Source organism: Camelina sativa, chromosome 7 (genome assembly GCF_030686135.1).
Source record: "Camelina sativa cultivar CO46 ecotype springtype chromosome 7, ASM3068613v1".
NCBI lineage: Eukaryota > Viridiplantae > Streptophyta > Magnoliopsida > Brassicales > Brassicaceae > Camelina > Camelina sativa.
The window spans coordinates 34,359,555-34,386,518 of NC_141886.1; the positions used below are offsets into that span (position 1 = coordinate 34,359,555).

Below are 26,964 nucleotides of genomic sequence, written 5' to 3' on the forward strand. Positions count from 1 at the left end.
TCTTGATGGGTTCGGTATATCAGGCTCCTCAAACAGAAAAGTCAGAGAGACAAACCTCTATCTTATGTGAAGAAAACCAGATGGATTCTCATCATTTAACTCTTGTAACCTTTAATTACCAAAAAAACTCTTATATTGATCCATATGATGATTATGCGGGGGAGGACTTGAGTAATGTATTTTGAGAGACTATTGTATGAAATGAATGAAACCTGTACCATAGCCTCTTGGCTTTGTCCTTTACGGTCTTAAGTTACGTCTGGTGTCAAAAGGTATCCATATAGAGTGCCATAAGAGAAAGCAAAAAGAAAATTCAGTTACGTGCTTGGTTTCTGAGTTTAATCAATAAATTTGGTCCGCACAAAGGATACAAAAATGGTGAAGGAATTTTTGTTAATATACAAAAAATGCTAAGGTGATAGAAGAAAATGCTAAGGTGATGGATTGATCAATTTTAATTCTCTCTCTAGTTAGTAGAAGAATGTCAACGAAATACTTTTGTAAGAATGAGTAGAAATTAAATTGGTAATGAAAATTATTTACCACTCCTAAAGTGTAATTGGTAAAATTTAAACAAGAAGAAAAAAAACAGATTTGGGTCAAATTACAAGTATTCTTTTAACCGGTAAATCAAATTGAACCGGTAAATGTACCAAACCATTTAATGGAACCGGTCGTGTTCAGATTCATTCATCATCATGTGTGCTGCTCTCGTGCAGCGTAATGGGAAATCAAACGAAATCAAAATCAAAACAAAAATCAAACGAAACAGCAAAAAATGTTGGCTAGGGTTTTGAGATCTGAATCTGCGTCTGCTTCAGCTAGAATGGTCAGTACGAGATTGATTCATCTTCGTTCCGCCAAGTCACGTACGGCTTCGAAGAGTTCTTTGAGGGAAGGTACATTTATAGGAGATGAACTGAAATTGAGAAGTGGGTCTCATTATATCAAAAGCTTAGATGATGCGATTGTTTTGTTCGATGAAATGGTTCGATCTCGTACCTTCTATTCAGTTATCGATTTCTGTAAATTAATAGGTTTGGTAGTGAGAATGAATCGTCCCGATGTTGCGATTTCTCTCTATCAGAAGATGGAACTGCGCCGGAGTCCATTTGATGTTTACAGCTTCACTATTCTGATTAAATGTTTCTGCGACTGTCATAAGTTGTCCCTTGCTTTATCTACGTTTGGGAAGATGGCCAAACTTGGTTTCCAGCCCGATGTTGTTACGTTTAGCACGCTGCTCCACGGGTTATGTCTAGAAGATAGGATCTCCGAAGCCCTAGTTTTGTTTGATCAAATGGCGGAAACGGGATGTACACCCAATCTCATAGCGTTCAACACACTCATGAACGGTCTTTGCCGTGAGGGTCGAGTTCTCGAAGCAGTTGATCTGTTTGATCAAATGGCTCAAATTGGATTAACATCAAATGTCGTCACATTCACCACACTGATCAATGGTCTCTGTCTACAAGGTCGAGTTCTCGAAGCAGTAGCTTTGGTCAATGAGATGGTAGAAAAAGGTCATGAACCTAACGTAGTTACTTACGGAGCAATCGTAAATGGAATGTGCAAGATTGGCGACACTGACTCAGCCTTGGATCTGCTTAGGAAGATGGATAGAAACCACGTCAAAGCCAATGTTGTAATCTATTCTGCCATCATTGATCGTCTTTGCAAAGATGGGCAACACAGCCATGCTCAAAATCTTTTCACTGAAATGCTTGAGAAAGGAATTGTTCCCAATGTTCTTACCTACAACTGTATGATAGACGGGTTTTGTAGCGTTGGTAGATGGAGTGATGCTGAAAAATTGTTGCGTGATATGATTGATAGGCAAATCAATCCTGATGTTGTAACTTTCAATGCAGTGATCAAAGCATTTGTCAACGAAGGCAAGCTGTTTGAGGCTGACAAATTGTACGACGAGATGCTCCGTAGGGGTATATATCCTGATTCAATCACATATACTTCAGTTATCGATGGATTGTGCAAGTTTGGCGACACTAAGTCAGCTTTGAATCTTCTTAGGAAGATGATGGATACAAACCACATCAAAGCCGATGTTGTAATCTATACTGCCATCATTGATCGTCTTTGCAAAGACGGGCAACATAGCCATGCTCAAAATCTTTTCACTGAAATGCATGAGAAAGGAATTATTCCCGATGTTCTTACCTACAACTGTATGATCGACGGGTTTTGTAGCTTTGGTAGATGGAGTTATGCTGAAAGATTGTTGTGTGATATGATTGAAAGGGAAATCTATCCTAATGTTGTAACTTTCACCGCATTGATCAGTGCATTGGTCAAAGAAGGGAAGTTCATTGAGGCTGACAAATTGTGGGACGAGATGCTCCGTAGGGGTATATGTCCTGATACAATCATATATACTTTGATTATCGATGGATTGTGCAAGCACGATCGTCTAGATGATGCCAAACGCATGTTTGATTCGATGTCTAGTAGCCAGGGCTGTTCTCCAGACGTAGTTACTGTTGAGCCTAATGTTCACACTTACACTGTAATGATTAATGGTTTTTGTGGAAAAGGTGCAATCTCAGAGGCAAATGCGTTATTCCGTAAAATGAAGCACAATGGAAATGTGCCAGATCACTGCACATACAATACACTAATCAGAGGATGTCTTAGAGCTGGTGAAATATATATCTCCGCTGAACTTATCACGGAGATGCGAAGCAGCGGGTTCAGTGGAGATGCATTCACCATGGAAATGGTTGCTGAAATGGCATCTCGTGGTAGATTGGACAAGAGCTTTTTGGATATGCTGTCTTAGTGTCTCTGGTAAAGAGTGACCGTCTTGATCTTGTTTCTTCCATGGTGTATTAGACTCACTTGTGTCTGTCTCTTTGTTTCTTCACTTGTGTCTGTCTCTTCACAAGAAACACTAACACAGCAAGAGGGTTCAATGCTATATGTCTCACTTGTGTATGTTCTTTTCGGATGTGTCAATGCTATATGTAACACACGTAAGAGGGTTTTGCAAAATTTTCAAGTTTTATAACATGTGCTTGAGAAAAGACAGAAGAGAAGCAACGAAAGGTGAGTGTCTGAGGAACAATTAACGTGGTGGATCTGCTTTGTTTCTTGCTTTCTTGTTCTCTGGAGACTCGAAGAAATAATGCAAGAGAAGATTTTGAGTATCACCAGTGTTATAAGACAACTATGGAATTTCTTCCATGAGAAGATAGCCAAGAACGACGATCTCATAATTTTGGGATTGATTCTAGAGAGAGAAAGAAACAGGTTTAATAATCTGTTGGCGAGTAAGGCTTCGTTAAAAGCATCGTGGAAAGTTGCTTCTCTATCGTTCTTTTTATTGATAGGTTATGTATTTGTGGATGTGTATTTTGATTTGCTCAGTGTTGGTGTAATTCTAATGTATCAACTCTTGTATAAAATTCTAAATCAATGAATGAAAATGAAATGTTAAAAAAAAAAAAAAAATCCTAATTAAATCCCCACAACATATTTAAAAATTAGTTATGTTTCCAAGTTTATTTAAGAATCTTCGTCAAATTCATCATTCATAATTTTCTTATTATCACGTTATAACAAACAAAAACATAACTAAATTTGGTGGATCATGAAAAGAGACGAATGCTACTGAAAATTATCACTCGTAAATTCGGCACACTGCTGATGCTTGTAACTCAAAATATATTATTAAAAATATGGTTAACTATTTTTTTTAAATGTTCATGAATACGATTTGTTTTTTTTTTTTTTTAAATTATATTTTGATATGTTAAAGTGCCATTATTTTCTATTAAAATTTAGGTGCCCACTAAAAACATTTTAAAATAAATACTATACTAGTTTAAAAAGAAAATTAAAGTCTATAAACATTGAAGGTGTTAAAATGGGTCAAGTTTTATGAATCAACTCAACTCAATCCAACCCATGAACCCTTAACAAAATTTATCCTAATGAGTTCATGAATAAAATGGGTTAGTGGATAAAATGGTTTAATGGATCAAATGAGTATAAGTTGTAATTGGTAATGGTTTAACCATTAAATCCATCAATTCTTATTTTCTGAATCAAATTAACTTAAATGCTTAAACCGGTCAATTTGAACCAAACCCACTAAACCAATTGTAAACCGATCGATATTTTGATTTTTCCCCAAAACAATAACTTGATCGTGATTTTACATTCAGTTGTCAAATTTGAATTCAGAAGCCACCAGCTTCATTGTGAATTTGTGATTTTTCCATGGACGGGTCTTTGTTCTTTTGGTAGAATCTCTAACTAGAGAGAGAGATTTAGCTTCCTTCTCCAACCCTCTCACTCTCAGGTTGTTGCTTCTTCTTCTTCTTTTATGGGTTTTGTTTTCGGGATTTTAAATTTCTGGGTTTTGAGTTTTTTTCTGGGTTTTGATATCTTAGAAACAAATTGACTCTGGGTTTTGAGTTTTGGGATATCTTAGAATCGCTACTATCGGTGCTTGTGTATCTATGTGGCTTGTTCTCTTGATTTGGGTTGTTAAACAAAAGATTATAGTGACTTATTTGGGGATTTGAATAACTTTTTAGATTATAAATGTCTGTGGTGGAATTGTCTACAACATAGATTTTATCCCTTTGGCACTGCAGTATCTATAAGATGTAGTCCTTATCTGTGCTTTGCCTTTGTATTATTTGTATAATGAAGCTTTTTAATTGGATGAGTTCATTGACATTGTTGCTTGTTTGAACATGTCATGTATAAAAGTTTCTGGCTAGGATGATGGTTTATTTGGTCTATGATCATAGGATTTTCATTAGAAGCATTCAGTTTCGTGTAATCTGGTTCCAGTTTTGGGTTTTCTGAAGCTGTAAATTGAGAGATGTGTGGATCAATATTAGAGTTTTAAACTTTTGCTTCTCTGTGTGTTTTTGTAGTTATCAGAAAGAAGCTGAATACGAAGAAGATGTTGAAAACGAGTCAGAAGAGGAATCTGAAGAAGAGTCCGAAGATGATGCTGATGTGAGTGAAAATCCTGCATGTTATTTGTTATGCGGCCTCATCTAGTTTCGTTGTTGTACAATTCATCTTGACTTTGTATGTCATATCAGGTGAAGAAGAAAGCGGTAATTGAGGTTGATAACCCTAACAGAGTAAGACCAAAGACCTTAACAGCAAGAGACCTCGATGTAAGTCATCTCTATTTAGTAGTCAGTCAGTTTCGGTAAATGTGTAATGTATGTTTGTCTTTGACTCTTTGTAACTAAAGATTTTCTTTCTGTTCTTCCCATTTGTTAGGCTAGTTAAACCACTGAATACTCAAGGTCTGTTGATTCATAGGATAAAAGTGTTGAACATGTACTATTAGCAGCTTTGTTTTTCTGTCAGAGAGTTTCGGTTAAGAAGAGTCTTATTTGTTTTGTCTATTTTTCTAGATCAATGGACAGTGAAGATGCATATTCTCGTGGTGGGGGTGGTGGGCAAACCTTCAGCAGATACATCACTGTCTAAAAGTCTGGTAAGTCTTTCTCGTAATAGAAGTAGGACATCAGATGTGTGGAATTACTTTAAACTAGAAGAAGAAGAGAATGGTGTGATAAGAGAGCATATTGTCAGAACTTCTCAAAGAATTATGTTTATATTGACGTCGTATACTCTAATTACGTCAAATACTTCTTCATATATGATCATAGTCAATCTTTCTTGTTTTGTTTTGTTTTATGTTTGTGTTTTGTGTTTTGTGTGAGTGAATAAAGAACAAAGCAGAGGGCATATTTCATGTACTTCCAGTTTACTTTTAATGAATGAACTCTCTTACATAAGTTAATCATTTAACCATTTAACTCATTAGATTAAATGAGTTCAACCTAACCTATGAACTCATTTAATCTAAACTCATTAGGTAATGAGTTGAACTGAGTTGAGTTAATCATTTCTTTTGACATCCCTATTAAACATGAACCAATTACACATGGATAGAAGATGAATATGGTCAATGATGATGTTAGTGTACATGTATAGAAATTAAAATCTGAAAGAAAAAACTTTTTTTTGTTTGATTAATAAAAGAGTGTAAAAAGTTTGAGAAAACCAGATATATTGGGTCGGAATCACGAGTATTCTTTTATACGGTAAATGTCCCAATGAAATTGAACCGGCCAGTGTACGAACCGGTCTTGTTACTACTAATTCATTTTTGTGCTGCTCCTGTCTTTTAGTAAGTAGTACAGAGCTCACACTTTTTGCACTCACTCCTTTTATGGTTTAGAGAGAGAGAGAAAAAGAAAGCAAAGAAAAAAAAAATCAGGGGAAACAGCAAAAATGTTGGCTAGGGTTTGGAGATCGGAATCTGCTGCAGCTTCAGCTAGAATGGTCAGTACGAGATTGATTCATCTTCGTTCCGCCAAGACACGTACGGCTTCGAAGAGTTTACCTTCTTTGGGTGAAGGTACTTTTGTAGGAGATGAATTGAAATTGACAAATGGGTCTCATTATATCAAAAACTTAGATGATGCTATTGCTTTGTTCGATGAAATGGTTCGATCTCGTTCCTCCTCGGCAATTGATTTCAATAAAGTAATAGGTTTGGTAGAGAGAATGAATCGTCCCGATGTTGCGATTTCTCTATATCAGAAGATGGAACTGCGCAGGATTCCATTTGATATATACAGCTTCAATATTCTGATTAAATGCTTCTGCGACTGTCATAAGTTGTCCCTTGCTTTATCTACGTTTGGGAAGATCACCAAACTTGGTTTACAGCCCGATGTTGTTACGTTTAGCACGCTGCTCCATGGGTTATGTCTAGAAGATAGGATCTCCGAAGCCCTAGTTTTGTTTGATCAGATGGCTGAACGGGATGTACACCCAATCTCATAGCGTTCAACACACTCATGAACGGTCTTTGCCGTGAGGGTCGAGTTCTCGAAACACTAGCTCTTGTTGATCGGATGGTAGAAAATGGTCATCAACCTGACATTGTTACTTATGGAGCAATCGTAAATGGAATGTGTAAGATGGGCGACACTGAGTCAGCTTTGAATCTTCTTAGGAAGATGGATACAAACCACATCAAAGCCAATGTTGTAATCTATACTGCCATCATTGATCGTCTTTGCAAAGAAGGGAAACACAGCCATGCTCAAACTCTTTTCACTGAAATGCATGAGAAAGGAATTGTTCCCATTGTTTTTACCTACAACTGTATGATAGACGGGTTTTGTCGCTTTGGTAGATGGAGTTATGCTGAAAGATTGTTGTGTGATATGATTGAAAGGGAAATCAATCCTGATGTTGTAACTTTCAATGCATTGATCAGTGCATTGGTCAAAGAAGGGAAGTTCATTGAGGCTGACAAATTGTGGGACGAGATGCTCCGTAGGGGTATATCTCCTAATACAATCACATATACTTCAGTTATCGATGGATTGTGCAAGCACGATCGTCTAGATGATGCGAAACGCATGTTTGATTCGATGTCTAGTAGCCAGGGCTTTTCTTCAGACGTAGTTACTGTTGAGCCCGATGTTCAAACTTACAATATAATGATATCTGGATTCTGTGGAATAAGTGCAATCTCAGAAGCAAATGCGTTATTCCGTAAAATGAAGCACAATGGAAATGTACCTAATGACTACACATACAATACACTAATCAGAGGATGTCTTAGAGCTGGTGAAATATATATCTCAGCTGAACTTATCACCGAGATGCGAAGCAGCGGGTTCAGTGGAGATGCATTCACCATGAAAATGGTTGCTGAAATGGCATATCATGGTAGATTGGACAAGAGCTTTTTGGATATGCTGTCTTAGTGTCTCTGGTAAAGAGTGACCGTCTTGATCTTGTTTCTTCCATGGTATATTAGACTCACTTGTGTCTGTCTCTTTGTTTCTTTTCTTTTCGGATTCTTAGTGTATCTTGTGAAGAGGTCCTCTCTTGATCTTGTTCCTTTTATGGTATGTTAAACTCACTTGTGTCTGTCTCTTCACAAGAAACACTAACACAGCAAGAGGGTTCAATGCTATATGTCTCACTTGTGTATGTTCTTTTCGGATGTGTCAATGCTATATGTAACACGTAAGAGGGTTTTGCAAACTTTCAGGTTTTATAACATGTGCTTGAGAAAAGACAGAAGAGAAGCAACAAAAGGTGAGTGTCTGAGGAACAATTAACGTGGTGGATCTGCTTTGTTTCTTGCTTTTTTTCTCTAGTTTACAGAACACCTTTGGGATTGAAACCAAACCAAACCTTATGTACTCAAAAGTTTGTAGCTTTTACTTGTGGAGTAGATATCAAAATTGATTCCGGTTTGTTTTGGATAATTTCTTCGCTTTGAACTAATGATTTAACTTCTTTAGAAAAGATGTTAACACTATAAATACAGTAAACACAAGACTGGTTTGGTCTTTTTTAGTTTGGTTCGGTGTCTTAAGAAACCTTGGATTGTAGCCAGCTCGTAGAAATTCTTCCTGAACTTGTTCTGACTTCTGAATCTTGACGAACTTGAATGCGAAACAACATTGAGTTTTCCTGATTAAAAGCTTAAGATACAGATTCCAGATTAACCTCTAATTGATTTGGTGTGTTTGTTTTGCAGGATCATCCATCAATTAGAGGATGAATAAAAAAGAATGGAAGACTTTACAGTTTTTAAAATTTTTATTCCATACGAATTCAAATTTGTTATATCGGATATCGATCATCCTTCTTGGTCTTCTTGCAAACATAGAGATTGGAGTCAGCTACTCAGCTTTTGTGTGTGTATGTGTGTCTGTTAGATTTTATATCAAACATTTGCGTTTTGTTGGTGTTAAATAATAATAGAGCAATTCGTATTCTTCAATTAAAGGATGGTTCGATATATAATCCTGTTATGAAGATGTAAGATAATACTTTTTTTAATAACGTAAGAAGGTACATTGATGAAACGTTGTGGCACTAATAAGGTGCTGGAGCATCCTTGTCGCATAGTTGGCAAGTACATTCATGATGATAACAATATTGAATTTTACAAGATGAGAAACAACTATTTTTGCAATCTTGATTGCTAAAGCAACTCCCAAAATATTGTTGGGGATGCTTCGGTGGACATTCTCCTCCAACACACTCCACATGTTGTGGACTTTGCAGCTCCCTTGCATTTGACATCGACACACCTATACGTATTCATTCAATCATATAATCAATTCATCTTTCAAAGAAAAAGAAAAATGTGAGTGACACATATAGAGAGAGGAAGAGAAACTTACATGAGAGAAGGATTGCGGCAAGAACAATGAGCATTGCTGTCTTTGATACTGCCATGTCTTTTTCAACTTTTGATCTATATGTTTTTTTTACTTTTTGACTGATGAGATTCTATATGGTCTTTGTGTCTATTTATATACAATACAATGAGCAATTTTATGAAGCTCCATAAAAGGTACATAATATTTTATGCGCCTCTCATATGTGGATACATTGTAGAATACAGTATAAACATTGTGGAATACAGTGTACATACATTGTCACAGTAGCTCCATAAAAGGTACATAATATTTTATGCAGACTCTCTTAGGTCATATCCAACGGGAGGATTGGTAACAAATATCTTAGCTAAGAAATAAATCTTAGCTAAGATATTTCACATTCTTAGACTTGGATAGATATTTTTTTGTTTGTTCTTTCCTTGTCTCTCACTCTCTCTCTCTCGCGGCACCAGATGGGTCGATCCAAGTAAGCTCTCTTCTTCTACTAGACAGCTTCTATCTGTTCCCGTAGCAAACTGTTAAAGTTGTTTACCATTGGAGGTGTATTTTTAACTTGTATCTTATGAAAGTTTTTAGCTTTGAATTTGTATTTTTTCTACTTAAAATAATGTTAACATATTTGTTTACAACTTTACCATTGGAGATGCTCTATATAGTATATATATACATTGTGGAATAACATTGACGACATAATTAAACTTCAACAATATCATCATTTTTTATTCTCTTATTATTAGCCATGGAAGAAGAAGAAAAATTCACCATAATATTACATTACCAAATTTCACAACTCATCACCGTACGTGTGTTCATTTTCCTAGTAACCCATTTTGATGATCATCATTACAGGAAGTAAGTGAGTTGTTCTTTCTTCCTCGAACCACCTTCTCCATACAACTCATTCCACTGCTTCAACTCTCCCATCCCTACTCCCTCCGCAGCAAAACTAGCCGCCACCTGTGTTTTCAAAACTCAAAACGTTTTAAAACGCAAACGCCATTTTACATATCGACACGCATAATAAATGTAATAAAAATCAGTGTGTAATTTCACCTGATTCTTGGCTTCTTTAAAGTCTTGTCTGTTCAAAGGACGAAGTGTAATCACTCTCTCCTCCTTCCTTTCATCCTCTTCACCTGCCTTCGAAGTCTCTCTCTGCTTCTTCTTCTTCTCCTTCAAGTATCATAACAATCAAATCAAATCCAATATGAAGAAATTAGTATTAAAAAAAAAACCTCGAATTCTTACAGTATCTTTGACCCTCTCATGTTGTATAAGCTCTCTCACAGGCCTATAAGCAGCGGTTGTGCACAGATTCTGTTTACATATCGAATCAACAGTCAAGATCTCTTCTTTTATATCTTTACTACACATTCAAGAAACAGGTTTATGGAGGAAAAAAAACAATATATCTAACCTTGAGATCACTTCCTGTGTATCCATCTGTCATCATCGCTAGTTCCTTGTAATCCAAGTTTTCATCTACTTTCTCCTTCGCTAACAATGTCCTTAGAATCTTCTCTCTGTTCTCTACTGCCGGTAGTCCCACCATGATCCTGCGTAAGAGTAAAACCAAGTAAACCAAATTCACATGGTTACTAATTTAATTGATCTTGGAAAAACTGTTAAAAAGTAAGTAGCCCATGGCTTAAGTTTATACCTTCGTTCAAACCGTCTGATAATGGCCTCATCTAGATCAAAAGGCCGATTCGTAGCAGCAAGTACTAAGATACGCTCACCAGGTTTAGTCATTAACCCATCCCAATGACTCATAAACTCATTCTTAATCTTTCTCATAGCTTCATGTTCTCCAACTCTTGTTCTCTGTCCCAACATACTATCAACTTCATCCACAAATATAATGGTCGGTGACACCTTCGAAGCTAGAGTGAACAAAGCCCTAACATTCTTCTCGTCTTCTCCAAACCATTTCGAAGTTATGGTCGACATCGAAACGTTTATGAAACTCGCTCCTGCCTCTCTGGCAATGGCTTTAGCAAGCATGGTTTTACCAGTACCCGGTGGACCGAAGAGTAAGATTCCTCTGCAGGGCTTTAAAAGTCCTCCTGTGAAGAGGTCTGGTCTACGGAGAGGAAGCATTACAAGCTCTTGTAGTGATTCTTTTATGTCGTCAAGTGCACCAATGTCTTCAAATGTGACATTGATTTCTTCTGCTGGGATTACTTCTGGTCTTATCCGTTTCTCGAACTCGTTATCCGGTGCAACCTCCTGTTCCATAGGTTAACACAACTGACAAGAGGTTTTTTGAAATTACCATGAATTATGAAGTAGGTTAGATCAAACTTACCGGAGCTTTTGGGGTTACTTTCTCAGCTTTAGCTTCTTTCTCAGGTTCCGTTGTGACACTCCCTGGTTTAGTCTCCGGCTTGACATCAGCCGCTAGTTCAGATTTTGCTTCCTGAAACAGTAAATCAAAGAGACTTATTTCAGCTATGGTTCTGCTCTGCTTCAGTCTTGATCCTCTGTTTTCATCTAAAAACCGAGTATATAGAGATTGAGACCTTGGATTGTTCTTCCTTAGGTTTTTGCTTTAGCTTCTCACGACCGCCAGATTTACCTTCTCTGAAGAGGCTGAATCCATGAGATAAACTAAACGTACAAGATACAAACTAAATCAGTGCCAAATATCGCAGTAGAGGTTTGTTTGTGAAACAAGTTAGGGTATTTTTAAAAAAACCTTGTAGAAGATATCACTAGCTTTCCGTTTCTGTACTCAGGATCTTTGTTGTTCATCAGATGATACGAAAGAGCAGAGACAACAATCTCTTCAATGTAATTGCTTAAAACCTTCGTGTCCTCAAAAGAGATTGATTCAAGGTCATCGCATATTAGATCATTCTCCGACAAAACTTCCATGATATGGTTCCTATTGTCCTGAGTTTGGATCATGTTCATGTCGCGTTCAAGCTGCGATTTCCAGCTCACTAGATGTGTCTCGTCCTCAGGCGGTCTTATGTCGATGTTATAAGGGAAAACAGAAGAGAGCTTCTCGTCAATTTCTTCAGCGTCATCGCTCGACAAGTTTACGATTCTTGAACCGAGAATAAGGACCGGTCCACTGAGTTTCTGGAGAAGCTTTTGGAACAAGTTGTAAGTTCTCTGTGAGCGGAACAGAAAGTTCTCGACGTCTCGAAGATATAACACAATCGGATTCGCCTTGGAGACATAAGTCAAGACCTGCACTTTGCATTTGCAAGATATTATAAACCATGCATTAAACAAAACTAATCCATATAGTTTTATATTACCTTATATAAAGATTGGACAAGAAGCTTTTCATCGAATGACCAGCTGCTAGTACGCTTCAACGGCGCTGAACCTAAGATTAAGTATTAGTCGATGTGTCGGAATGAGTAAAGATTAAAAGTTTCAATTTTCTTTGTTGAGAGAAGCACATGATAACCTTGATTTGATGAAGATGCAAGGTTGCTAATATTAGCTGCTGCTGAAGAGTTTCGACGAAGCTTTGGAGGGTTACTAGAGCCTTCAATTGAACTGCATTGGTAACGTACGGATCACACGGTAAACGTAAAATTACGCATTAAAATGATTGCCAAACATTGACGGATAATGGCATTGCTTAGAATTTGTAAGAAAAGGAAAACGAAATACAAACCTTGATTTGATATCCACACCACTGCTTTGCCTCCTCAAGGTACCACCAGCTGCTAAACAGATTCATCAACGAACAATGTTAATAGTATTAGTTAGCCATAATAAAACCGATGAAAATCCAAACTATTAATGACCAAGTCCATTACTCGGTTAAGCCTAGACGAACGAATTAACATTAGATCGGGACAAATATTCGATTTACCTTTAGGCTCTTCTCTCTGAGGAAGGATGGAGAAGGAACTAAACAGTCCTGATAGTTGCTCTAAAGCAGATTCTGAGGGAGATCTCTTGAATGACTAATACAAACGAACGAAAAGAATAATCCGATTTAGATCAATTACAAGAAACCTAAACAATTCGCAAATAAAACAGTAAACAGCTTACGGATGATTCTGTATTTCCGCTGCCATATTTGCTCTGTATCTGCAAACACCATAAAGAAGATTTAAGGTTCACAATAGAGAAGACACTCACAGTTAGAAACAGATCTCAATGATTTTGATTAGAGTTTCAGAAAACCTTGAGTGCAAAATCGTTGACGTCTAGAAGAAGTAACTTGGCGTCAAAGAAATGAGCTAGGGCTTTGGCTAGCATTTGTTGGTAAAGCTCTGCACAGAAACAAACAATATTAAGTATCAAAACATAAACGAATAGGAACAAGATCAAGATCACCGGAGTCTAACCGGCAGGGCCGGACAAGAGAATGGCACGACTAGCTGGAGACAAGTTTCTCGCATATTTCGAAGCATCAAAGTGCTTCAAATGGACATACGCTGCACTTGTTAGAAGCACGCGTGTTTGTTCGCTGCACAATCAATCCCAAAACATTAATGAACAAGATAACATATACGTATCGGTGTTTATGATTTCAGACATGGAAAAGAATAAATCCAAACATTTTGGGATAAAGATCACAGGATCTAAAAATGTTACTGACACGTGTTGGAATAACAAATAATAATGAGATCATTCATGGTGTATGTAGACAGAAAAATTCACATGCTTCACCTTTATTTATATCACCACTCCAACGACTATCTTATCCGTTTTTGTAAAACTACATCTAATATAAAAAGAAATATCCAAAAAAATTGTGATGACTCATACTTATTTTCTTATCCTTTCTATATTCTCACTTGTATTATCTTCTTGAAATTCGCAAACTATAGACTAAAAAAGTGTCGATCAAAGCATAATGAAAAAAAGATATAATTTCATCACAAGAATTATTTTTACATAATCAGTATTGATATATAAATCGTAAAGTCTAGTTGAATTTCATGTAAATAAATTATGGGAATTTTCGATATAGAGAAATTTTTTCAAATTACCTGAGATAATAAGGAAACTCATCGAAAGTAATTTTACTCTCTCTGCCGTCAACAACTTGACGGAGTATCTCCTTCTCCATCTTATCCGCCGTGACAGCGTTATTTGACGACGAAGAGTTCCCGCCGGCCCATTTTCCAACGGCTTGGCCCGAAGCCAAACCCAAACCCACACCGACTCCAACTCCGACGCCCAGCGCCGACAACAACATCTGTTTGCTATCCATTTTGATGATCTTCCAAAAAAATACAAAATCAAAAGTGCAACAAAATATATAAAACAAAACAGAGTATGTTAATATAAACGAAGATCTATACGAAAGATACTAATCACAACGTATGACCAAACAACTATAAGTTAATGTTTATCAAAAGTTATAATTAAACCTTGTTTTGTAAGATATTTCTTAATGTCTATTCATCTCCAGTTTCTTCCTCTTATTGTCGTCTCACAAATAACATAAAGAAACTTCTATTTCTATAATCACGATATATAACTGTCTTGAGAAAAAAAAACCACAGAGAGGTTTGAGAACCGTGAAGACCGGATCTAACGACACGTCATCGCCGGTGGTGAAAATGAGGCAGAGACGGCGGCGAATATGAGAGATTTTTAGGGGTTTTTTTCTTTTCTTATAAAGATATTTTATGATCGCTTCTATTATGAGTGTAACTGTATACATAACACATTGAAAACTGATGAGTCATTACCGAGGCTTTGCTTACGTGTCGTTATATCAACGGCTACTAGGTTGGTTTTTGGCAGTTTTTTATTCGATGTTGCCGCTTCTTTACTTTTAATAACCACCCTTTAGTTCTGTAGTTTCTTTCGTTTTTTCCTCAATACTTTCGAAATTGTCATTCTAGTCCATGTTTACGTGTACTCTACTCCCTACAGAAGATGGCATAAGATTGAATAGAAAGGAAACAATAGAAAAGTAAAATAAAACAAAAAAAACCTTATAATATAAAAAGGAGGCAGAATCTAGAAAACATGACTGTTAGATCTAGAAAGCGTGGCTGATTTAAAAGCCGTTGGATTGAGATATAAGATCCCACGCAAGGGGACAAGTTGACGGTTTAGATTGAAAAGGTATGGCTTCTCATGCCTTCGCAGAATCGTAGGCACTATTTTAACTAATCTGTGCTGTGTTGCTGCCAATATTTTAAAAACCTAACAAGGCACCGAAATGTATCGTACTTGCCTTTTTATGCGCGTGATGTTTATAGTCTTCTTGCTGTTAGTGATGAAATGGGCTTTGTTGTTTTGGTCTCTCAAGAAAAAATGAACCATTTCGAAGTTCGAAGTATCATCATATATGCGGTCTATTGACATATTATTTCTTATGTGGGCTGATCTTGGATATTTTATAGGGAAAACTTATACAGTGCGATAGCTTCTGAAAATATATTATACCCTTTGTCACAAAAATCTGAAGTTTGGTATAGGTATTGATAATTATGCGGTCATTTATACGTATCAACGTTTACGTACAACAGAGTCAGGATGGCCGAGTGGTCTAAGGCGCCAGACTCAAGTTCTGGTCTTGGTAAGAGGGCGTGGGTTCAAATCCCACTTCTGACATTTTCTTTTATGTTTATATATTTTTCTGCCTTCCTTCCTACTTCTAGTCTTAATTTTTTAGAGATGAGTTTTACTTCATGTTTAGAAAACATTGTCCATAAATTTATATTAAAAATTGATTTTTGCTTTCCCCCAATATATAGTATATATTCATCAGTTTTGTGAAATATATATACATTTTAATGCTAAGGAAATAAGTTTATTAAGAAAAAATAGTCATGTTAATTAATTTTGATCCGTTCAAATTACTGATGAATTTGGTCCGTTCAAGTTACTAATGAATTTGGTCCGCTCACGTCATATTCTTATATTCTAGTATTACCTTAATTAGGTGAAGCATAAAATGCACATGGCCCATAGGAAGATTGTTAAATTTTGGAAAATGACTAAAATATATGATTATATATGATTAAAAGTTAAGTGGGAAAAATATAATTAATTGGGTAATTGCTCAAAAATAATAATTATGCAATATTTTTTCCTTCATAACCATTGTGGCTTTGCACACAAAAAAAAAAACCATTGTGGGCTATATAAACATGGCATGCTACATTGATAAAGCTCACAAAATTAAAGGCAAAACATCATCAAGGACAAATAGCTAGAGAAATGTCAACGAGTTTGTGAAATGTAGTATAAGCTTCCCGTCCCGCAAGAACGATTCTGGGACTGTTTTTTTGGCACTTCGACTCGGATGTCTAATAAAAAACCTACAGGTACAATATATTATATATAACTCTCATACTCTTATAATTTCATATATGTTGTACTTGTTTAACTCTAATATATTCACTGTTTTTGTTGATTAGACGTTAACCCATCTGTTCACTGGACTCTAATGGAAATTGAGTCAGTGGATCACCAGACGAAAACCATGAAGCAACGGTTCGTCAAACCTGAATTCGTTGAAGGCTATAAGTTGATTGCAGCAACTACAAAAGTTATTGACGACGAGCCCAGTGGCTTGAATTGCCTCATAGACATCACTACGGAGTACGAAAAGAGTGGCCTTGAGATCAAAGACCTTGAAGAAGTCCAACTCCTTGTGGGGAATATTGAGGTAATGTGTTTTCTTTGCCGTGTTGGTGACAATATTCCCATGCCAGTGCGTCTTAAATAATGGCACCGGCCCGTTAAATCAATCCATGCCATAATCGAAGGAGGGTTCATCTAACCCGCCCCCAAAATATATATGTGTGAGTGAGTATTGTATCCTCTAGGGTCATGTCCCATGACTTGCATTATCTCTAAATAAAGTTGTTACGTATTATATGCATGAGTGTTTCAAACTATAACTAAATTCACAATTGTCTACTGCTAAATATGATAATTGAACTCAGAACCTCTTCATTTCTTAAGGCGAGAAGTTGCAATTTTGCAAACAAAGACATGAGTTTTATTACCGTCATCATCATCATCATAAAGACTGTTTTGACAATTCACAGGTGGGCTTTTACCTGGCTAATTCACACCATCACAATAACCTTTGCTTCGACCCTTAATTCAATAGCTACAAGACAATGAGATCAAATAAGACACAAAGAAACAATTCGCAAACCAAATCAGTAAACCGCTTACGGATGATTCTGTATTCCCGCTGCCGTATTTGCTCTGTATCTGTAAACACACAAAAAAAAAAGTAGAGAAGACTCGCACTAAGAAACAGATCTCAATGTTTTTGTTTAGAGTTTCAGAAACCTTGAGTGCAAAATCGTTGACGTCTAGAAGAAGTAACTTGGCGTCAAAGAAATGAGCTAGGGCTTTGCCTAGCATTTGTTGGTAAAGCTCTGCAAAGAAGCAATATTAAGAATCAAAACATAGACGAATAGGAACAAGATCAAGATCAGATAATCGGAGTCTAACCGGCAGGTCCGGACAAGAGAATGGCTCGGCTAGCTGGAGACAAGTTTCTCGCATATTTCGAAGCATCAAAGTGCTTCAAATGGACATCATAAGCTGCACTTGTTAGAAGCACGCGTGTTTGTTCGCTGCATAATCAATCCCCAAACATTGATGAACAAGATAACATATACGTATCGGTGTATATGATTTCAGACATGGAAAATACTAAATCCAAACATTTTGCGATAGAGATCACAGGATCTAAAAGAATGTTACTGACACGTGTCGGAATAACAAATAATAATGAGATCATTCATGGTGTACTATATTAATTAACAGAAAATTAAAATTTACATGCTTCACCTTATTTGTATCACTCCAACGAATATCTCATCCGTTTCTGTAAAACTACATCTAATATAAAAAGGATTATCCACAAAAAATAGTGATGACTCATATTATTTTCTTATCCTTTCTATATTCTCACTTGTATTATCTTCTTGAATTCGCAAACTATAGACTAAAAAAGTGTCGATCAAAGCATAATGAAAAAAAAGATACTATAATTTCATCACAAGAATTATTTATACATAATCAGAATTGATATATAAATCTGAAAGTCTAGTTGAATCTCATGTAAATCTTAAAGTCTAGCAGAAGCAGAATCGTAGGTATTATTTTAACTAATCTGTGCTGTGTTGCAGTCAATATTTTAAAAACCTAACAAGGCGTGGAAATGTATCGTACTTGCCTTTTTATGCGCGTGATGTTTATAGTCTTCTTGCTGTTAGTGATGAAATGGGCTTTGTTATTTTGGTCTCTCAAGAAAAAATGAACCATTTCGAAGTTCGAAGAATCAACACATATGGGTCTATTGACATATTTCTTATGTGGGCTGATCTTGGATATTTCATAGGGAAAACTTATACAGTGCGACAGCTTCTGAAAATATATTATAACCCTTTGTCACAACAGTCTGAAGTTGTATTGATAATTACACGGTTATTTATACGTATCAACATTTTTTTTTTCTTGTCAACAACGTATCAACGTTTAAGAGTCAGGATGGCCGAGTGGTCTAAGGCGCCAGACTCAAGTTCTTGTCTTCGTAACAGGGCGTGGGTTCAAATCCGGCTTCTGAGATTTTCTGTTATGTTTATTTCTTTTTCCGCCTTCCTTCCTACTACTAGTCTTAATTGTTTAGGGATGAGTTTTAATTCGTCTTTAGAAAACATTGTCCATAAATTTATATTAAATTTTGTTTTTTGCTTAAGTTTTGTAAAATATATATACATTTTATTGCTAAGGAAATAAGTTTATTAAGAAAAATTAGCCATGTTAATTAATTTTGGTCCGTTCAAGTTACTGATGAATTTGGTCTGTTCAAGTTACTGATGAATTTGGTAAAATATTGTCCATTAATTTATATTAAAAATTGATTTTTGTTTTCTCCACTAGATTTCATCAGTTTTGTGAAATATATATACATTTTATTGCTAAGAAAATAAGTTGATTAAGAAAAATTAGCCATGTTAATTAATTTTGGTCCGTTCAAATTACTGATGAATTTGGTCCGCTCATGTCATATTCTTAAATTCTAGTATTGCCTTAATTAGGTGGAGCAAAGAATGCACATGGCCCATAGGAAAATTGTTCAATTTTGGAAAATGGCATACATATATGATTAAAAAGTTTAGTGGTAAAATATAATTAATTGGGTAATTGCTCAAAAATAATAATAATGCAATATTTTTTTCTTCATAACCATTGGGGTTATATAAACATGGCTTGCTACATTGATAAAGCTCACAAAATTAAAGGCAAACACCATCAAGGACAAATAGCTAGAGAAATGTCAGTGAAACGAGTTTGTGAGATGCAGTATAAAATTTCCGTCCCGCAAGAACAATTCTGGGACCGTTTTGTCTGCAATGCGACTTACTTGGCTAATAGAAAACTTACAGGTATATATTATATAACTCTCATACTCTTATAATTTCATATATGTTGTACTTGTTCATAACTCTAATATATTCATTGTTTTTGTTGGTTAGACGTTAGCCCATCTGTTCACTGGACTCTAATGGAAATTGAGTCAGTGGATCACCAGACGAAAACCATGAAGCAACGGTTCGTCAAACCTGAATTCGTTGAAGGCTATAAGTTGATTGCAGCAACTACAAAAGTTATTGACAACGAGCCCAGTGGCTTGAATTGCCACATCACTGCGGAGTACGAAAAGAGTGGCCTTGAGATCAAAGACCTTGAAGAAGTCCAATTCCTTGTGAGGAATATTGAGGTAATGGATTTTCTTTGCCGTGTTGATGACACTATTCCCCCTTAAATCAATCCATGCCATAATCGAAGGAGGGTTCATCTCTTTCTCAGGCCATAAATTTAACCCGCCCCCAGAATATATATATGTGTGAGTGAGTATTGTATCCTCTAGGGTCATGTCCCATGACTTGCATTATCTCTAAATAAAGTTGTTACGTATTATATGCATGAGTGCTTCAAACTATAACTAAATTCACAATTGTCTACTGCTAAATATGATAATTGAACTCAGAACCTCTTCATTACTTAAGGCGAGAAGTTGCAATTTTGCAACAAAGACATGAGTTTTATTACCGTCATCATCATCATCATAAAGACTGTTTTGACAACTTGCAGGTGGACTTTTACCTGTATAATTCACACCATCACAATAACCTTTGCTTCGACCCTTAATTCAATATCTACAAAACAATGAGATCAAAATAATACACAAAGAAACAATTCGCAAACCAAATCAGTAAACCGCTTACGGATGATTCTGTATTCCCGCTGCCGTATTTGCTCTGTAAAGAAGCAATATTAAGAATCAAAACATAGACGAATAGGAACAAGATCAAGATCAAGATCAGATAATCGGAGTCTAACCGGCAGGGCCGGACAAGAGGATGGCTCGGCTAGCCGGAGACAAAGTTCTCGCATAGTTCGAAGCATCAAAGTGCTTCAAATGGACATCATAAGCTGCCCTTGTTAGAAGCACGCGTGTTTGTTCGCTGCATAATCAATCCCAAAATATTGATGAACAAGATAACATATACGTATCGGTACGGTGTATATAATTTCAGACATGGAAAATAAGAAATCCAAACATTTTGCGATAAAGATCGCAGGATCTAAAAAAATGTTACTGACACGTACGTGTCGGAATAACAAATAATAATGAGATGGAATCATGGTGTACTATGTGCTTGAGAAAATTAAAATTCACATGCTTCACCTTATTTGTATCACTCCAACGAATATCTTATCCGTTTCTGTAAAACTACATCTAATACAAAAAGAATTATCCAAATAAATTGTGATGACTCATGTTATTTTCTTATCCTTTCTATATTCTCACTTGTACAGTATTATCTTTTCGCAAACTATAGACTAAAAAAGTGTCGATCAAAGCATAATGAAAAAAAGATACTACAATTTCATCACAAGAATTATCTATACATAATCAGAATTGATATATAAATCTTAAAGTCTAGTTGAATTTCATGTAAATCTTAAAGTCTAGCAGAATCGTAGGCATTATTTTAACTAATCCGTGCTGTGTTGCAGTCAATATTTTAAAAACCTAACGACGCGCCGAGATGTATCGTACTTACCTTTTTATGCGCGTGATGTTAATAGTCTTCTTGCTGTTAGTGATGAAATGGGCTTTGTTGTTTCTCAAGAAAAAATGAACCATTTCGAAGTATCATCATATATGGGGTCTATTGACATATTTCTTATGTGGGCTGATCTTGGATATTTCATAGGGAAAACTTATATAGTGCGATAGCTTCTGAAAATATAATACCCTTTTGTCACAAAAATCTGAAGTTGTATTGATAATTACGCGGTTATTTATACGTATCAACGTTCAGGTACAACAGAGCAAGGATGGCCGAGTGGTCTGAGCCGCCAGACTCAAGTTCTTGTCTTCGTCAGAGGGCGTCGGTTTAAATCCCGCTTTTGACATTTTCTTTTATGTTTATTTATTTTTTCTGCCTTCCTTCCTACTACTAGTCTTAATTGTTTAAAGATGAGTTTTAATTCGTGTTTAGAAAACATTGTCCATAAATTTATATTAAAAATTGATTTTTGCTTTCCCCAATAATCAGTATATAGTATTCATCAGTTTTGTGAAATATATATACATTTTATTGCTAAGAAAATAAGTTAATTAAGAAAAATTAGCCATATTAATTAATTTTGGTCGGTTCAAGTTACTGATGAATTTGGTCCGCTCACGTCATATTCTTATATTCTAGTATTGCCTTAATTAGGTGAAGCAGGGAATGCACATGGCCCATAGGAAGATTGTTCAATTTTGGAAAATGGCATACATATATGATTAACAGTTAAGTGGGAAAATATAATTAATTGGGTAATTGCTCAAAAATAATAATAATGCAATATTTTTTTCTTGATAACCATTGGGCTATATAAACATGGCATGCTACATTGATAAAGCTCACAAAATTAAAGACAAACATCATCAATGACAACAAGTAGCTAGAGAAATGTCACTGAAACGAGTTTGTGAGATGCAGTATAAGATTCCCGTCCCGCAAGAACGATTGTGGGACCGTTTTGTCCACAATTCGACTTGCTTGGCTTATAGAAAACTTACAGGTATATATTATATAACTCTCATACTCTTATACTTTCATATATGCTGTACTTGTTCATAACTCTAATATATTCATTGTTTTTGTTGGCTAGACATTAAGCCATCTGCTCACTGGACTCTAATGGCAATTGAGTCAGTGGATCACCAGACGAAAACCATGAAGCAACGGTTCCTCAACCCTGAATTCGTTGAAGGTTATAAGTTGATTGCAGCAACTACAAAAGTTACTGGCGACGAGCCCAGTGGCTTGAATTGCCTCATAGACATCACTGCGGAGTACGAAAAGAGTGGCCGTGAGATCAAAGACCTTGAAGAAGTCCAATTCCTTGTGGGGAATATTGAGAGAACGGCTTTTCTTTGCCGTGCCCGTCTTGGTGACCATATTCCCATGCCAGTGCGTCTTAAATAATGGCACCGGCCCGTTAAATCAATCCATGCCATAATCGAAGGAGGATTCATCTCTTTATTCCTAAAGTTATAGAAGATGAAATAAATAAATTGAACCCGCCCCCAAAATATATATGTGTGAGTATTGTAACCTCTAGGGTCATGTCCCATGACTTGCTTTATCTCTAAATAAAGTTGTTACGTATTATATGCATGAGTGTTTCAAACTATAACTAAATTCACAATTGTCTACTGCTAAATATGATAACTGAACTCAGAACCTCTTCATTTCCTAAGGCGAGAAGTTGCAATTTTGCAAACAAAGACATGAGTTTTATTACCGTCATCATCATCATCATAAAGACTGTTTTGACAATTCACAGGTGGGCTTTTACCTGTATAATTCACACTATCACAATAACCTTTGCTTCGACCCTTAATTCAATATCTACAAGACAATGAGATCAAACAAGACACAAAGACACAGACTTTGGATACTTTTTCGACTCTCTAAGCAAACCTAAAACTAGAATAAACAGACTCCCCTTTTCACTCTCTGGTGGCAACATACTCCACCAGCGTTGAATTGAAGACTGGAACCAAACTGAAGACTGGAACCAAACTGAAGACAACTTACATCCACCTCTTTGGCCTCACCTGCCCATCGGTAGAGCCAGAGCAACCATCTCTGCCCAACATCGCCATCATCAAACTTCCACCATGGACTCTTCCTTCTGGAGCTAACCCCAATCCTGCTTCATACTCATTGAGATCAACATCAGTCTCTGGAGATCCTGTAGCACTTCTTGCTTTCATTGTATCGATGTTCATGTCTTGAGAACCGCTGAACTCCTCCTCGTTCTCTGTTTCGCTGCTGCTTACTCTCGGTTCTTGGCTCTCGGATGTTACAGTCATTCCTCCATGGACCCGGTTATCCTGAACCAGACTGTTATGGAGTGCACAAAGACCAGTCTTACCTCGAGCAAACGAGGTACAAGGACCAGAAGAGGATTGACCCGCATACTCAGTCTCGGGCTGACCCCACGCACACCGTTTCCCTCCTCCATGTGCTTTGCAAAAATCAGTACTACCTTGAGCACTTTTGCCACATCCTTCAGACTTGCATCTCTTTCCTCCACCATGTCTGACACAGAAATCAGTCCTTCCTCTAGCACTCTTTGTGCATTCGGGAACCGCACATCTCTTACCACCGCCATGAGCCACACAGAAATTGGTACCGCCATGAACACTCTTGGAACATGGATCACCTCCTTGAAAGGCACATCTTTTACCCCCTCCATGTCCTTTACAAAACGGCGTGCTTCCTTCTGCTCCTTTGGTGCAACCCGAGTGTGTACATCGTTTACCACCACCGTGTGCCTTGCAGAACATTGTACTCCCTTGTGCTCCCTTTGTGCATCCATTAGATTGACATCGTCGACCACCACCATGAGAGATGCAGAGTCCTGAAAGGCCTTCAGCGCTTTTCGTGCAGTTCTCTTTTTGGCATCTCTTACCTCCACCGTGCCTGATACAGAGTCCTGATCTTCCCCTAGCAGCTCGTGTGCAATCTTCATGGCTGCATCTTCGACCCCCTCCATGAGCTATACAGAAGTCAGTACGGCCTTCTGCGCTTTTGGTGCATCCGAGAAATTCACATCGACGACCACCTCCATGGGCTTTACAGTACACAGTTCTACCTTCAGCGCCCTTGTGGCAACCATGTTTCTGGCATCTACGTCCACCACCATGGGAAATGCAACGGCCGGATGCGCCTCTTGCTCCCTTTTGACATCCTTCTACTTGACATAACTTGGAATTAGAAGAATTCTTAAGCTGTGGCTTCAGCTGGTGAGATAAACCGGAAGTACATGTACCCGAGCTTATTGGAGTAGTTGCTGCCGTGCTAGATGACAGTTCCAGAACATGAGCAGCAGGAATGATGACATCCTTTGGAACATGGCCTGAGAAAGAGCTCGTTTCTTTGCTCGTCGAGGCTTGCTGCAATGTTGGTAATCCAAACCCTGTCCTCCAACCACATGATGTGGATTCTTCGTTAGTTGCACGCAGCATGTCCGCAAGAGTTTGAAACCGGTTGGCGTGCTGCTGGACCGCAGTGATTTCAGATTGACAGGATACTCCACCAGAAAGACTCAGTTCAAGATCAAATTTCGAGGAGGGGACCTGCAACAACCCTTTCACGTTGGAGTTAGCTGGCTTTTTGTTACTTGCTGCCAGTTTCTCGTTGCCAAGATGAAGACTAAAGTCGAGCTCAATATCCATAGAGGACGCCTCCTCAGTTTCTTTAGCAGAAGATAAACTCGTGCAAGCAGTTGCAGAACTCCCTTTGCTATCAGAAGAGCTTGTTGAGTGACCGAGTCTTAAAGAAAGTAAAGAATCAGATCCATCAATCAGATTCCACTTCCTTTTGATTCCCTTGGCATTAGACAGCGGAGAGGCAAGGGAATCAAGACGCAGCGTAGTATCCGCGGCCTCTGCCTCGGCGACATCAACTTGAAGAGAACGGCCCAATATCTTAAAAGAGTTGTTGGATGATGAGGAATTACCACCAGCAAAAGCACTGTTTTGGAATCTAGTATGCATAGTCACAACTAAAAATGAAAACTTTCGTCAAAAAGAGCGAAGACGCGAAGCCAGTAGTAGATAGTACACAACAACTTCCGGGTTTAAGGAGAGAAAAAGCCACAGCTCTTAAAAAAAGAGTTAGAAGACCTTATAAGCATCTCCACCGCCGCTTACAAATCCTGAGGTATCGCACCGATCCATCTTCAGATAAAAGTTAACAAACCAAAATCTGGTAGAGCTGATCCGAAAGTTACTCACAAAACCAAAAGTTTAATTCTCAACCTTCACGACGACGAAAGGATTACGGTAGCAGCTAACCATTCCTGCAAAGAGATAATAAATAACAAAGTGAGTGCCAAGTTCGTTGCAAGTAATCTACAAAAAGAGTAGTGAGATAAATCAATTGTGTTGCAGAACACAGAAACTGAGATGATTAGCACCTACCTGAGAGAACAAATATAGTTTAGGACAAAAAAAAAAACATGAACCCAGTTTCAAAAAATTTAAAACAGAACAGTTTGATTTCGGTTGAGTCAACCGCAACAAAACAAGATCTAATTGTAACCAGACTTTTTCTCAAAGAGATACTACTACTACTACTATAACACAATTGATGGATTGATTATTCAGTAGCTCATCGATTTGCTTTAGAGAAAATCAAAAGAGACTAATTAATTAATAGAGGACACGATAAATCAAAAGCAGAGCCGCTCCAAAAAAAACAAAAACCTTCAAAAAGTCTTTATCGATTATACCGACACATAAAATTTTCCCAAAACAATTAAAAACAAAAACAAAAAAAAAAAACAGAACAAAACACAGAATTCTTCAATTTCCCAGACATCGATCTCAGAGTCTTTTTTTATGTTTTTTTGTTTCTTTTCTCGAATAAAACACAAATCAATTTTTATGAATTACTCAGCAAACAAACATACAAATCAACCGAAGAATGACCAAAAAACACAATCGCGATGCGGAAAAGAAATTAGAAAATTTACCTTCAATTTTTTGAATCTGATTTGCGAAAATTTCACGGCATCAAATGATAAATGAAATCGAGACTCTCTCTCTCTCTCTCTCTCTCTCTCAAACAATCAACGAAGAAATTGAGGTTAAAATTGGGATTAATATAATTGATATATATAATTGTGGTGTTTTTTTTGGGGGGGAGTGAAGAAGAGGAGAGAAATCTAGGGATTTGCAGCGCCGGCGAGAGAGATAGAAAAGATGTATAAATAGCCAAAGAGACGAGTGAATGAATGAATGATGGAATTTGGAATCCCTCTCTGAGAGAAAGAAAACAAGAGGCTATCAAAGACTTGTGCTCCCCCGCACGTGCCTTCCGAATCTTTCGCACGTGCTTACTCCTAATATACTACTATTTGTTTTTTTTTTTTTGATAAAATGTACAAAAAACTACAAAAAAGTAAACCGGAGAAATCACAATAATAAATCAATTATAATCACCAGCTCAATCTTAATTAATAAGAACAACTTAGTAGCTACCCTGTCATAACATGACATTTGGTTGGTGGTTTATGTCCTCCTCCACTTCCTCTACTTTGTATTTCCTTATTTATCAATTTCATTATTGGTATATGTTTTTCCACCATTAATATTTCTATTTATTTTGTTTAAAGGTATGTAAGTAGTTTTTTTTTTTTTTTTTTGTCAAAAAAAAAATAACATGTATTATGCAGAGAATGACACAATTATGAC

At 36.8% G+C, this 26,964-nt stretch overlaps 8 protein-coding genes, 2 long non-coding RNA genes and 1 other non-coding gene across 41 annotated transcripts; 6 read left to right on the forward strand and 5 right to left on the reverse strand.

Annotated features, from left to right (window-relative positions):
• Positions 1–698: 698 nt before the first annotated feature.
• LOC104704038 (uncharacterized) lies at positions 699–3,025 on the forward strand. Its single transcript, XM_019228148.2, has one exon. It carries the CDS (start codon positions 779–781, stop codon positions 2,795–2,797), a length of 2,019 nt encoding a protein of 672 aa, XP_019083693.2. The 5' UTR covers positions 699–778; the 3' UTR covers positions 2,798–3,025.
• A 1,118-nt stretch (positions 3,026–4,143) lies between these two features.
• Positions 4,144–8,815, forward strand: LOC104704040 (uncharacterized). Of its 11 annotated transcripts, XR_015561507.1 has the most exons (7): positions 4,165–4,321; positions 4,908–4,992; positions 5,082–5,159; positions 5,406–5,488; positions 6,239–7,828; positions 8,075–8,121; positions 8,570–8,815. XR_015561507.1 is itself a non-coding variant. In XM_087457675.1 (6 exons), exon 5 carries the CDS (start codon positions 6,864–6,866, stop codon positions 7,782–7,784), a length of 921 nt encoding a protein of 306 aa, XP_087313801.1. In that variant the 5' UTR covers positions 4,165–4,321; positions 4,908–4,992; positions 5,082–5,159; positions 5,406–5,488; positions 6,239–6,863; the 3' UTR covers positions 7,785–7,828; positions 8,075–8,334. The 11 variants fall into 11 exon arrangements, 4 of the variants coding, with proteins under 4 accessions (XP_087313801.1, XP_087313804.1, XP_087313800.1 ...); XR_015561509.1 differs by having other exon boundaries at positions 5,406–7,828; XR_015561510.1 differs by having other exon boundaries at positions 6,239–8,121.
• Positions 8,816–8,829: 14 nt separating this feature from the next.
• LOC109125699 (defensin-like protein 269) lies at positions 8,830–9,347 on the reverse strand. Its single transcript, XM_019228149.2, has 2 exons — positions 9,222–9,347; positions 8,830–9,128 (listed from the first exon to the last, which is right to left on the reverse strand). Exons 1-2 carry the CDS (start codon positions 9,274–9,276, stop codon positions 8,911–8,913), a joined length of 273 nt encoding a protein of 90 aa, XP_019083694.1. The 5' UTR covers positions 9,277–9,347; the 3' UTR covers positions 8,830–8,910.
• Positions 9,348–9,914: 567 nt separating this feature from the next.
• Positions 9,915–14,894, reverse strand: LOC104704041 (uncharacterized). Of its 20 annotated transcripts, none has more exons than XM_087460161.1 (17): positions 14,573–14,894; positions 14,189–14,421; positions 13,541–13,662; positions 13,377–13,465; positions 13,242–13,280; positions 13,060–13,153; positions 12,859–12,907; positions 12,646–12,737; positions 12,491–12,561; positions 11,920–12,419; positions 11,744–11,831; positions 11,530–11,640; positions 10,882–11,450; positions 10,639–10,777; positions 10,470–10,538; positions 10,275–10,388; positions 9,915–10,178 (listed from the first exon to the last, which is right to left on the reverse strand). In XM_087460161.1, exons 2-17 carry the CDS (start codon positions 14,410–14,412, stop codon positions 10,065–10,067), a joined length of 2,484 nt encoding a protein of 827 aa, XP_087316287.1. In that variant the 5' UTR covers positions 14,413–14,421; positions 14,573–14,894; the 3' UTR covers positions 9,915–10,064. The 20 variants fall into 20 exon arrangements, with proteins under 20 accessions (XP_087316287.1, XP_010418458.2, XP_087316284.1 ...); XM_010420156.3 differs by having other exon boundaries at positions 10,275–10,394; positions 12,859–12,910; positions 14,573–14,883; XM_087460158.1 differs by having other exon boundaries at positions 12,491–12,555; positions 14,722–14,873.
• A 792-nt stretch (positions 14,895–15,686) lies between these two features.
• Positions 15,687–15,770, forward strand: TRNAL-CAA (transfer RNA leucine (anticodon CAA)). Its single transcript has one exon. It is a non-coding gene; the product is annotated as a tRNA-Leu (tRNA).
• Positions 15,771–16,236: 466 nt separating this feature from the next.
• Positions 16,237–17,046, forward strand: LOC104704043 (uncharacterized). Its single transcript, XM_010420162.2, has 2 exons — positions 16,237–16,486; positions 16,580–17,046. The coding sequence occupies exons 1-2, from the start codon at positions 16,465–16,467 to the stop codon at positions 16,888–16,890; spliced, it is 333 nt and encodes a 110-aa protein (XP_010418464.2). The 5' UTR covers positions 16,237–16,464; the 3' UTR covers positions 16,891–17,046.
• A 97-nt stretch (positions 17,047–17,143) lies between these two features.
• On the reverse strand, positions 17,144–17,510 carry LOC147942012 (uncharacterized). Its single transcript, XR_015561514.1, has 2 exons — positions 17,469–17,510; positions 17,144–17,387 (listed from the first exon to the last, which is right to left on the reverse strand). It is a non-coding gene; the product is annotated as an uncharacterized LOC147942012 (long non-coding RNA).
• Positions 17,511–19,318: 1,808 nt separating this feature from the next.
• LOC104705233 (uncharacterized) lies at positions 19,319–20,117 on the forward strand. Its single transcript, XM_010421200.3, has 2 exons — positions 19,319–19,576; positions 19,667–20,117. Exons 1-2 carry the CDS (start codon positions 19,354–19,356, stop codon positions 19,954–19,956), a joined length of 513 nt encoding a protein of 170 aa, XP_010419502.2. The 5' UTR covers positions 19,319–19,353; the 3' UTR covers positions 19,957–20,117.
• Positions 20,118–20,305: 188 nt separating this feature from the next.
• LOC147942013 (uncharacterized) lies at positions 20,306–20,825 on the reverse strand. The gene is made up of 2 exons (XR_015561515.1): positions 20,535–20,825; positions 20,306–20,452 (listed from the first exon to the last, which is right to left on the reverse strand). It is a non-coding gene; the product is annotated as an uncharacterized LOC147942013 (long non-coding RNA).
• Positions 20,826–22,046: 1,221 nt separating this feature from the next.
• LOC104704044 (uncharacterized) lies at positions 22,047–22,873 on the forward strand. Its single transcript, XM_010420163.3, has 2 exons — positions 22,047–22,274; positions 22,365–22,873. The coding sequence occupies exons 1-2, from the start codon at positions 22,163–22,165 to the stop codon at positions 22,679–22,681; spliced, it is 429 nt and encodes a 142-aa protein (XP_010418465.2). The 5' UTR covers positions 22,047–22,162; the 3' UTR covers positions 22,682–22,873.
• A 97-nt stretch (positions 22,874–22,970) lies between these two features.
• LOC104704045 (uncharacterized) lies at positions 22,971–26,826 on the reverse strand. 2 transcript variants are annotated; one of them, XM_087457680.1, is made up of 3 exons: positions 26,244–26,728; positions 25,393–25,568; positions 22,971–25,271 (listed from the first exon to the last, which is right to left on the reverse strand). In XM_087457680.1, the coding sequence occupies exon 3, from the start codon at positions 25,261–25,263 to the stop codon at positions 23,293–23,295; it is 1,971 nt and encodes a 656-aa protein (XP_087313806.1). In that variant the 5' UTR covers positions 25,264–25,271; positions 25,393–25,568; positions 26,244–26,728; the 3' UTR covers positions 22,971–23,292. The 2 variants fall into 2 exon arrangements, with proteins under 2 accessions (XP_087313806.1, XP_087313805.1); XM_087457679.1 differs by having other exon boundaries at positions 22,971–25,568; positions 26,244–26,826.
• Positions 26,827–26,964: the final 138 nt, after the last annotated feature.

Coding starts and splice junctions, on each gene's coding strand:
- LOC104704038 (XM_019228148.2), top strand. CDS start 779: ATGTTGGCTAGGGTTTTGAGATCTGAATCTGCGTCTGCTTCAGCTAGA.
- LOC104704040 (XM_087457676.1), top strand. CDS start 6,864: ATGAACGGTCTTTGCCGTGAGGGTCGAGTTCTCGAAACACTAGCTCTT.
- LOC109125699 (XM_019228149.2), bottom strand. CDS start 9,276: ATGGCAGTATCAAAGACAGCAATGCTCATTGTTCTTGCCGCAATCCTT. Junction 9,129..9,221: donor TGCCGCAATCCTTCTCTCAT/GTAAGTTTCTCT, acceptor GAATACGTATAG/GTGTGTCGATGTCAAATGCA.
- LOC104704041 (XM_010420157.3), bottom strand. CDS start 14,868: ATGTATACAGTTACACTCATAATAGAAGCGATCATAAAATATCTTTAT. Junction 13,466..13,540: donor TCTCTTGTCCGGCCCTGCCG/GTTAGACTCCGG, acceptor GTTTCTGTGCAG/AGCTTTACCAACAAATGCTA. Junction 12,738..12,858: donor GGTGTGGATATCAAATCAAG/GTTTGTATTTCG, acceptor TTACCAATGCAG/TTCAATTGAAGGCTCTAGTA.
- LOC104704043 (XM_010420162.2), top strand. CDS start 16,465: ATGTCTAATAAAAAACCTACAG. Junction 16,487..16,579: donor GTCTAATAAAAAACCTACAG/GTACAATATATT, acceptor TTTGTTGATTAG/ACGTTAACCCATCTGTTCAC.
- LOC104705233 (XM_010421200.3), top strand. CDS start 19,354: ATGCAATATTTTTTTCTTCATAACCATTGGGGTTATATAAACATGGCT. Junction 19,577..19,666: donor GGCTAATAGAAAACTTACAG/GTATATATTATA, acceptor TTTGTTGGTTAG/ACGTTAGCCCATCTGTTCAC.
- LOC104704044 (XM_010420163.3), top strand. CDS start 22,163: ATGTCACTGAAACGAGTTTGTGAGATGCAGTATAAGATTCCCGTCCCG. Junction 22,275..22,364: donor GGCTTATAGAAAACTTACAG/GTATATATTATA, acceptor TTTGTTGGCTAG/ACATTAAGCCATCTGCTCAC.
- LOC104704045 (XM_087457679.1), bottom strand. CDS start 25,263: ATGCATACTAGATTCCAAAACAGTGCTTTTGCTGGTGGTAATTCCTCA.